Raw genomic sequence first — 11,204 nt, forward strand, 5'->3', positions numbered from 1 at the left:
TGCTATATCTACGCCACTGGATAATTTTGGCAGGAGACACTTACCTAATTCGAAATATTACATTATCTAGACTGCAATACCTAAAAATCAAAACAACGAATGTAATGATACTAGAGGTATAATGAAAAAATATTTCTTTTTCAAACTTTAACACCCTGTATCTCGAAAATGAAGCTTGTTATTATATATGTTTGTAGGAATTTTTTTCATGAAAAGAGTTGTTCGATCGGACGCCAAAGTCATCTAAAGTCTTGACCACCCTGTATATTACATTATTTACATAAGAAGTCGTGTTCACTATTATACTATTATGTTGTACATGGTCTAAATTCAACCATTACTCATTTATTCATTGACATTAGATCAATATCCAGAACAAATCCATATTTTCGTAATTTGATCTCCACTCCATTTACTTACCATGTTTAGGCTATCAGGCGGTCGACCAACTTGTGCGTGATCAATTTCAGAAAATTACCCTACGGAAGTTTTCAATTCTTGCACATTTGAGTAATTTTTCAATCAATAAATCATTCGAGTTGTGACCTATTTCAAACAACATTCCTGATTTTGAGGGAGCTAAAAGTTGTTTTGTGACTTATTTTTTCATGAAGTAAGGTGCAAAGGATAGAGTTAATGGAAACCTAACAAAATATATTGTAAAAAAATTTAAACCCCACATTTATGTTAGCGAATGGTATGCTGGTCGTTTTGATTGTGGAGGTTATTATCAACTCAAAGCTGTTATTTATCGTAAGATGATAATTTACAAGAACAGTACTCTATTGATATTGTGAATTAAATTATAATTGAAGAAAAAAAAAGAAATACAATTTATTGCAAATGAAGCAAATCGATGGAGAAAGGAAGAGATTGTGATTAAGGATTATACTGAGGATATTGAAGAAATTTCATTTGAGCACAAAGCAAAAGATAATCAGTTTTGGGCTGGACATTATGGACCTAAGATGGCTGGGGGAGTAGTTAAATTATTATCTGATAGTATTCAACCAGTTTCAAACAATCTTTGAATTCAAATAAGCAAAGATTAGCTGTAACATAGAATTTTCAGTTATACTGCATAGATTAAACTGCATACTGAAACAGATATTCGAAATAATTATTCAACGATGACAAAATACTTTTTGTTACACTATAAGCCATTACAAGCGTATAAATAATAATAATATTATATGTGATTAGATGACACTGGCTACTGAATTTTTGAGGATGGTGCTCTTTTTAAAGTTAGATGTAGAAATTGCTTCCGAGTCTATTGAAAATAGAGGAAGTTTTCAAAATCTCCGCTCGAAAAACCCAAAGGGATTTCGAAAAAAAAAATTATTCTTCTACTACAAGAAAAAATTTACTGTTTGCGGCGTTTAAATATAGTATTGGGAATAATTATCAAGAGTATCTATTTTTCATTATGTTGTTTTTTCTTACAACTCTTAACCATTTTTATTTATTTTTTTTTAGGTATAGCTGCTGGTGCTGCAGTTCCAACTCTTATGGTAAAAAATGGCAGCAAGGATCAAGTGCAGCATGAATTGAATGAAATGTTTATTTATAATATAATTGCCTCTATGGTTGTCCTTGTTATTGTGATAATATGTAAGTATTGACTACTCTTTCAAATCTGCAATAGCCAGCAATTCGTGTTCTTCTCCTTTCAGCGGAATTTTCATCGTTTTTACTTTATTCAATTCAATTTCAAAAAATTATTTTATTACAAAGCTACTTCACTTTACTACAAAGAGTGGAATTTCTACCAAGAAAACATTTTTGTCTAAGAAAATAAGTCTTGTTATATTAACTGTCTGTGCCTCCAAAAGTTGGCGCCCCGGCAAATTGTCCGGTTTGCCGGTCCTGGTGGTGACCTTGCTCTCGAATGGAGATGAGAAGAGACTTGAAATTTTCAGGATAGTTAAGGATTTCGAATGCTGCGTTTGAGTTCCTTAATAGGCAGAATCCGACTAGGATTTACCAAAATTCAGAAATTTAGAAAATAAATCACCGCATCTTCTAGAAGAAATACTTTTGTCTACATGTGGATTAATGTGTATTCTTTTGAGGTTGCAAAAAGAAGAAGGTTAATAACAACTCGATTAATACTAAAATGAAACTCAGGGCAAGAACTAATGCTAAAGTTAAAGAACTGAATGCCACCGGATGCGCAAGAAAATTCATTTTTTCTGAGCATACTATAAGCACCATGGGAAAATCTTTCGACATGTAGGGTAATCCGATCTGCCTGTAATTTTCGATCGATAGAAGATTAACAAAATACCAACATTTGTAGCTCTGGCACTCAGAATAATGACTTAGGTGTAGATTTCGATGGTTTTCATAAAACTGTCGATATCTCGAAAACTAAGACATTTTTACTGAAATCAAATTTGGATATTCTGGCTGGGCATAACCTAAGGTATCAGCATGCGCCGGTTTACGGGACACCTTGTATATGTAGGTTGAGTTCTGGGAATGCAATTGGTTCATAAATAAAAGCTCAGTGTTGTCCTATTTTTTAAATGCATATTACCACTCTATAATTTAAGATGAAATTATTATTTTTGGATAAATTCACGAAAATTGACAAGGAATTTGAGATGAATTTTCTCAACGTGAACCAACTAAATTACATATAAGGCTCAAATTTGAAAATAGAGGAGACAAAACATTCTTCGAAAATTCTATTTATGTGGGCATTTTGAATAATTCATATAGACACCTGAAAAATGTTCCATTTCAATTGCTTTGAAGGTACACAAGTTGAACCAATGAAATTAAAAATATTATAATTTCAATATGCCCTTTCCTGAAAGACATTTTTCAGTACAGAACAGTGAAATTTACTTAGTTTTCAGGTCAAAACCGACGACTCCACCGAGTCGATCTCAGGCCTCACTAGCTACCCAAGAAAAGGACAAAAAGTTGACTTTCTGGATGGCAATAAAAGGTTTCGTAAGGAACAAAGATTTTATGATCATTCTCCTCTCTTTCGGCATCAATTTTGGAATGTGGAACAGCAACGGTGTCTTATTCAACCAAATATACACTACGTACTTTCCTGTGAGTACCACACAAAACAATTTATGAATGTTGAACCTGATAAGGGTTACCATATAGGTAATTACGTTCTAAATAGATTCGTTTATTGGTTAGATTAAAAGGTAGTTTCGTATCAGTATCAAAGCGGGCTACCGCATAAAGGTAGATAACCTCGATAATAATTTCGAAACAAAAAAAAAATAATTAGGTCAACTCAATATGGAATATTCTGAATGGATGGATCCAAGGTGGTGTTGAATTATTTGGAATGATGAGTTGCCACATCCCAATTTCCTACTTCCTCTAGAGAATTAACCATTTACCGATAATATGAAGGAAATATTTGGCAAGATTTGATTAACGCGTTTGTGAAGTATACCAGGCAACCAAAACAGTCATGTGAATTTCGATGGGAATTTCATCACTTACAAGTGACTCAAAATTCATCATTTTATGAACACTTGATTGCAGTTTGCCTCTTTGGCATCAACCCAATTTTTGAATTGCCTATATCACTCGTAAAGTAATAGTAATTGGAGATAATATTCCTTGAGATATAAAAAACGTAACAATTTTTGACCAAACTTGGCAGAAACGACCAACAAGTTGAAGGTAGTAATTGATTGAAATTACATTCAAAATAATCTAGTTATCATGGAAAATTTTTACTCACTCGAAATTATCTAGTATTTCAAATCCATTTCGGTATTCTTCTTGGTTGTTGTTTTCGTTTATTTTTGCATTCTTATTTGCATTTTGTGGCTTTGATTATGACTGGAGTGTGACGAGATAAAATTATCTACAACTGAGTGAATAGGATCGAGGTCGTATTAATGGATTATGTTAAGATGGTTTTTCTAACTGAGAAATTGCTAATCGTTCTGACCGTAAACAATTCTCTGTGGTAAGGTGTTATCAAGCATAGTCTTGAGAAGGCTAAGAACGTCGTAAACTAGTAAAGGAAGGCCAAGACAGAAAAATGAGGTCCAGGAGCGCCATTTTCGATTAATAGCATTGAGAGACCGATTTTTGAGTATAAGATCAATAGCTAGCCGATCAATGATTTCGAAACGAAGGAGGTCCTATAACCCTTGTATAGTTGACATGGAGAAAATGACTTTCTATCTACAATATCTGCTGAGTGGCACCCCTACGGTGTGGGCACAATGTAGGAACTATGGAATAGGCTGTTATCGTTTATGGAAAAGGTCATCAATGAAATTGTAATAATATAATATAATAACTATACAGTATTGATAAGTGTTCAAGATCAAGAACACAATACTCGTCAACTAGGCCGGTTTTATGCTTCTTCTTCTTCTTCCTTATTCTAAAGACTATGTCTTATCATCTTCTGTTCATCCAGCCTCCTGCGATGTGGACGTTCAATTCATGCAATGGTTTTATTCATAGACTTATTATCCTAAGGAGACGAAACATCCCCGTACTGGGACTCGCTTTGTTGTGAAGCAAACATTCACATTGTTTGGATAAGGACGGCTATAGTACAGTTAACGAGTGAGACAAGGATGAACAATTCTCTCAGCTTCGAGTCGGCAACACTGCAAAAGAATTATCTGTTGAAATTGAAAACACCATCCATGGGCGTGCGAAAATCTTTTTCCCATTTTATTGAATGAAATATTTGGGCCGCGTAGGCGAAAAGTTGGTCGGTATTTATTTTTGAATATATATATATTTTAAATATTATTTTTGGGTGGATATTATTTATGTAATTTAGAAATTGATTTAGTTGTCTGGATGTTTCAGAAAGGAAAGCAAGTTTATGTAATTTACAAATCGATACCGAAAGTATATTTTTACCACTTATTTTGAGTTGAAAATTTTATTTTTTATATAGGACATGAAAATATCTGACATTAGGCCCACTTCTCGCAGATATTTTCATGTCTTATATAGAAAATAAAATTTTCAACTCAATAAATTACCGCTAAAAATATACTTTTGGTATCGATTTGTAGAAAACATACGATGCTTGCCTTTCTGGAACATCCAGGCAACTAAATCAATTTCTAAATATACTTAAATAATATCCACCCAAAAATAAAATTCGAATTGGAAAAGGAAACAAATAATCACATAACATTCTTAGACCCCAGCAAACAACTTTCAATATCACAGTCGAACCAAAAACTTGCTTTTAACGTGTTTAGAGATTTCAGCATTTCGATCAATGATTCACACATAGCTTTCACCTTTACCATTATCCAAAGTAAACCGCGAAACCGAAATAGAACCATATATATAAAACCAATAGCTGCAAACAATCGGTTCAAACATGCAATTATAGAAAATTTAGTTAAACAGAAAATATCAAAAATCAAATATACCCCATCATAAAAAACTGAAAAACCAAAAAATTAATTTCTCTCTCGTACTTTGGTGATATGAATGATAATAAATTAAATATCATCGTTGTAATTTAAAGCAAAAGATTCGATTCAACCCCAAACACAAGTAAATCAGGAGTTTTTATGAGTTTCCATTTGGCCTTATTTCAATATCGTCTGGATTGAAATGGTTCGAACAAATAAATACCAACTTCTTAGTGAAATTAACGCTTTCAAATCCAAGGAGCGAAGCCCAAATTCCTCTCTTTTCGGTATCAGATGGAAATCTGAAATGAATATTCAATCACATTATTCTAATTCTACATAATTTTATCTACCTACGTCACTGGAATATATGACATTTTTTTACTTACTTATGAAAAGATAAATCCGGATGGGAAATCTTACTTTTCTTACAAATTTCACACTGACGAATCATATTTAAATATATATTCAACTAAATTCGGCCTAAAACGCTCAAATCACGAAATAAATATTAAAGCACACAAATTTATTTCCTTAAATCTCCTTAAATATCTCAGGACTCGTGCTGACAACGATGCAACAAATGTGACAGACCACGTGAAAGAAACCTGCCATCTTGACAATTTGCCTATATAAAATAAGAACAGTGTTGCCGCACTTCCCCAGACGCCGAATCATTCAAGGGTTGCGTTCTTAAATTTACTCCGAATAAGCCGTGATACTCGAAGAGCATACTCGGAGGAAGGAATAGTACGTTTGTGAACGCTTTTGAGTAATCATAGCTTACTCGGAGTAAGTTTAAGAACGCATAGACATGAACTGCGGACGAAGTTTTGAACCGAAACATCAGCCCAAATGATAAATCTGGCAACAGTGCTTTCCCCCAGTGAAATAGACCAGATTACAGTCGGCCAGTACAAATAGTGGACTAGTGAATGTTGGCCTCACTTTCAAATGTAAACAATCAGGTCTCTTTTGATACGTCTATGGTTTTATTCATAAGCTCTTTCAGCCTGCAGTATAGCATGATGTCAATAAGTAACACAAAAAAACAAACTTCTTCTTCATCTTCTTCTTATGTTAGACCTTAGGCCTGTTCTTGACGATCTTTCAAATCTAATGCTCAGTTTTGCAGAAAAAACTGCGATTTAGACTGCCAGCTGTCACGCCATCTCTTGAAGGGACGTCCTGCTGGTCTCTTTCCTAGTGGCTTCAAATCCCTCGCTATTCGGGCTAATCTTTGAGGGCCCATTCTGCTAACATGCTGGTTCCACTCCCTTCTTCTCTGTCTTTCGCACCGCACAACATCCTGGACTTTACAGATTGCTCTTATCTGACAATTGGGTATTTTGTCAAGAAATGTTTTTCCTGCTATCAATCTCAACGCTTTCATTTTTGTTGTCCTCAGAATCCTCTTGGTTTCCGCTGTATCGTCTCTTGTTTCGATAGAATACGTCATGATAGGCCTAACACATGCTTTATATATGCGTACTTTTCCGTTCAATCCCAAATCCTTATTCCTCTAAATGACATCACGTAAGCACCCCGAAACATACGCTGCTTTGTTGGCTTGCTTATGCACGGTTGCTTTAAGATCTCCGTAATAAAACGACTATCAGTATTAGAGAGGCTATAGTATAACTTCTTTAGGCATTTCCTACAAATACTCAAGATGTGAATCTTATCCAAAAAATCCCCGAAGAGTTGTCTATGTAGATCCCCTTCAGTTATACTAATTACTTTAGTTACTAATTAGTAATCCATGAGTACGTCAATAGCAAAATTGAAAATAAATCATTCGTGTGTCGAATTGGATGGTAATCCACATCTATAACATTTCTAGAGATTGTTTACCTTTTAGGTGCTTATACCTAAAATGAATGAATCTTAAATTTCAAAACAATGAGAAGATAGTAAATAAAACCTTGATCTTATCAGAAATCAGGTCAATACATCGTTCTTTCAAGAATATTGACATTTCATCAATGGTCTCAGATTATCAGAATAATTATGATGTAAACATATAGATTGTCGATTTGCGTTCGGAATACCTTATTGCTGCAATATAAAAAAAAAGACTGCGATTGTCTCATTGATACACAGATACTGAAAACTGCATAAATTTTACATTCAGTAATAATGAAAATGTTTCACCCGAACGAATTAAGGCCTTCAGCTTTTTGACAATGCAATTTTACATAAAAAGTGAAACAAGTGGATACGTGTTTGGTAACCCCAAAGCTAAATACACGCCTGGCCTCGATAAAATAAGACGGTCAATATCAACTTGTGATACCTTTCTTTATACAACACGCGCCAGAGAGAATTTTGATTATGGTGCAATCATAAACATTTTCTATGAAATGGATATGGATATGTATATGGCTGTATAGGAATTCCCTCTTGCTCAAATTCTACAGCATGGGAATATGCGTTGATTGAAAAATAACTGGTTGACGACTAGATGAGTCAGTAGGGTGATTTGTGGGGTATACACATAGATAATGTAATTGATGATAAGCTACATTAGGTGATGGCTATCCAAACCTCCACACCAACCTGTTATGTACATGATATGTATATACAGGGTGATAATTTGAAAACGAAACAGACGAGATTACAGACGAAATAAAGTTTTTCGATAGAAATGCTCGGACAGGTCGATTTCTGTTTCGAGGGGGACAACTTAAGATGTAGGTTACGGACGCATAGCGCTTCAACCCTTGCTGCTACAACCCCCACCCCCATTTTTGAATAGGGAAGATGGGGTGAGTGATACCTCAATTTAAAGGTATTTTTATACTGATTTTTCAGCACAGTAATTGTTTTTTCATTTTATGCATTAGTTCTCGAAATATTCATGCGTTAGTTAGTTAGGAAGGAAGCCATAGTCATGGTTGTTTTGAAGCTCAAAATGTCGATTTTTCACAAAACACTACAAGTGCCATGAAAACACTACTTCATTTTCAAATACTTAGTTAAGAATATTTCGAGAACTAATGCATAAAATGAAAAAGCAATTACTGTGCTGAAATCAGTATAAAAATACCTTTCAAATGAGGTATCACTCACCCCATCTTCCCTATTCAAAATTTGGGGGTGAGGGCTGTTGTAGCAAGGGTTGAAGCGCTATGCGTCCGTAACCTACATCTTAAGTTGTCCCCCTCAAAACAGAAATCGACCTGTCCGAGCATTTCTATCGAAAAACTTTATTTCGTCTGTAATCTCGTCTGTTTCGTTTTCAAATGGCCACCCAGTATATGATTCTCAACAGCATAGATGTGTTCGAATGCTTCCCTCTTCTCATCGTGTATGCCAAGAATTAAGAATTCTTACTTCTTCTCTCTGATGAAAAGTAGCAAAAAAATATTATGAAGCTTAAGTGCCTATCTTTAGGTTCAGTGAAAGGTCCCAGTTGACCACTTGTTTTTTTCTCCTACCAACTCCATCCTATTTTGTCACATACGATTCGTACATGGCATAACCACTAGTGTATTTCCAAACTTTTGACAGATATTCAAGATTGAGGAAGAGTTCTTTGTAATATGACTGTGTATATTATTCTTCATCAACTAAGTTTTAGTTCAACTGAAAAATCTGGAACAATTTATAAACGAGCTTCCAACCTAAAAATATTTCTTTGGTTTTGAACTTTGCAGGTTTATTAATGGTTCAATGAAAATAATAAAACAACGGGTTTTTGAAATTGAAAGCATCTCAGTTTTTGAATATTTCTTTCAGTAAAAGACGAATTCATTGACAATTATTTAGCATTACTATCTATTTCTTATTCGATCTATATTAATACTGTAAGGTGAAAAATTGACTTCATTTAACTGATTAGGTTATATTCTTTGTAGAATGCTGATAATGATAGGGATCTAGGGATACTCACCTTTGCTACAGTTCTATCAGGCGGATGTCTTGGAAGTATTATTTTTGGCTATATCCTAGATAGAACACATAATTTCAGGTATGGAAATTCATAAAAATAGGTTATTGCCTTCTATAATTCTTGTTATTTCCACAGACTGGTTTCTTTCTTAGTATTATTTGCCAATCTACTATCATGTATTGCCCAAGCTGTAACCATGCTCATGAGAAGTAGAATAGGAACTTTCATTACTGTTCCAATCAATGGGTAAGTCCTTCAAATCTTTATTTCACATAACGTTCCACCTATTTTCATTTATACCTATGAGAAAAAATTGTATTATTAAATACAAAAATTCCGAAACGTACATCTGTCTTTATATCAATTAAGTCATACAATTTGTTCACCGTTAACTCAATTTGTTCAGTTTTAGTTATTTTGAATTTTATTTCGGTTCATTATTAATTTTGTCATTTTTAAAATTGGAATTATATTTCCAAATTTTTTTTTTTTGACTGATTTATAAAATCTTTATTGATGTAATTTGTGTAGTTAAAACATCCTTTCTTTTGACTACCCTATCATTCCATACAAAATATATAATAAAAACTTGACGAAATAAATTACATCACAATGACAAAAAATGCTTTCAGTGTAATAAAAAGCTCAACAAATAAATATATATTTGATAAAATGCACAGGTGTCGGGGTCCTGCATTTTACTGCATCGTCCAATTATTTAAGAAGAGAATTATCTAAAATGCTGGTAACGGCTTCAGTTTTCAGTTCTTTATCATCCATATTTTGATCAATTTCTTCTTATATAATATATAGTCAAAAATAAAACAAATATATCATAAATATATATTATTGTGGAGAAATAGACACAAAGTTGTCAATTTTTTGATATTTATATTGAATATTCTTCATCAAGTAGACTCATTGAACCTTTATACGAGTAATTTGAAGTATTGTTTGTGGATATTTTTATCACTTCTTCTATTATCCCCTTGAAATTTAATTAATGTCTTTTTTCTTCAGATTCTTCAGTGGTAGTTTGATGGTCATAAGCTATGAGTACGCCATAGAAACCACCTATCCGACGCCAGAACCTTATGGAACTTCAGTCTTGAATGGAGTTGTCTACGTGTTTGGTATTATTTTTGTCGTGATACTCGACCTTGTATTCGCAAATGTGGGATATCCTGCGGGATTCGGTATCATTATTATTTTAACTGCAATAGGGACGTTCTCAATACTGTTCGTTTCCCCAGTACTCAAAAGGCGGAACGCTAATTTACTGTTGAATGGACAACAAACACAAACACAACCTGTTTCATCTTGAACTATTCACAAGTTCTGTTGAAAGAATATGCTCAATACTGTGATAAGACAAAGGATTCTAACGTATCATAATGTGATTGTTTATTCGTTTTGTTACTCAAAAAATAAATATTTAGTATTGAAATGTGCATTTTTAATTATACCATTTACAGCCGGTGTCAATCATCAGTTGACTTTGGCGTAACTCAATAATAATAATAATCTACAAGTAGAAATTAAAACTGTTAATTCTAATCCATATATAACTTTAAGGGAAAAAAAATCATAATTGACGCAGCTATAAAAATGAACCAACACACAATAATTTTCCGAAGAATTTTACTTTATCTTCATTAAAGTAATTTTCCGTGCCTTCTCCCACCCATTTATTCACGGAATGGTTTTGTTCAATTTATAGCAGATAATCTAAATTTGGAATCTTCAGTGTTCTAATAGTATATTCTAAAACAAGTTGCAGAATGGTCTCCGATTCCAACACGAACGCTCCTTCGTCGCTCGTTTTCGAACGCATGAGTGTTGGAATTGCCTTCTGCAACAAGTAATTGACGATATTTTCTCTATTTCAGCCAAGTTTTGTGAAATATTGGTGAAATTTAATG

At 33.5% G+C, this 11,204-nt stretch overlaps 1 protein-coding gene across 1 annotated transcript in view; it reads left to right on the top strand.

Annotated features, from left to right (window-relative positions):
• The window catches only part of LOC123686629 (uncharacterized MFS-type transporter C09D4.1-like), a 26,696-nt gene extending 15,967 nt beyond the window's left edge, over window positions 1-10,729 (top strand). The window contains exons 4-8 of the mRNA XM_045626859.1: window positions 1,480-1,614; window positions 2,861-3,072; window positions 9,248-9,360; window positions 9,418-9,528; window positions 10,303-10,729. Of these exons, the coding sequence (XP_045482815.1) occupies window positions 1,480-1,614; window positions 2,861-3,072; window positions 9,248-9,360; window positions 9,418-9,528; window positions 10,303-10,606 (875 nt within the window). The 3' untranslated portion in view covers window positions 10,607-10,729. The remainder of the gene's footprint in view (window positions 1-1,479; window positions 1,615-2,860; window positions 3,073-9,247; window positions 9,361-9,417; window positions 9,529-10,302) is intronic.
• The last annotated feature ends 475 nt before the right edge of the window (window positions 10,730-11,204 follow it).

Source organism: Harmonia axyridis, chromosome 1, assembly GCF_914767665.1.
Source record: "Harmonia axyridis chromosome 1, icHarAxyr1.1, whole genome shotgun sequence".
Lineage (NCBI taxonomy): Eukaryota > Metazoa > Arthropoda > Insecta > Coleoptera > Coccinellidae > Harmonia > Harmonia axyridis.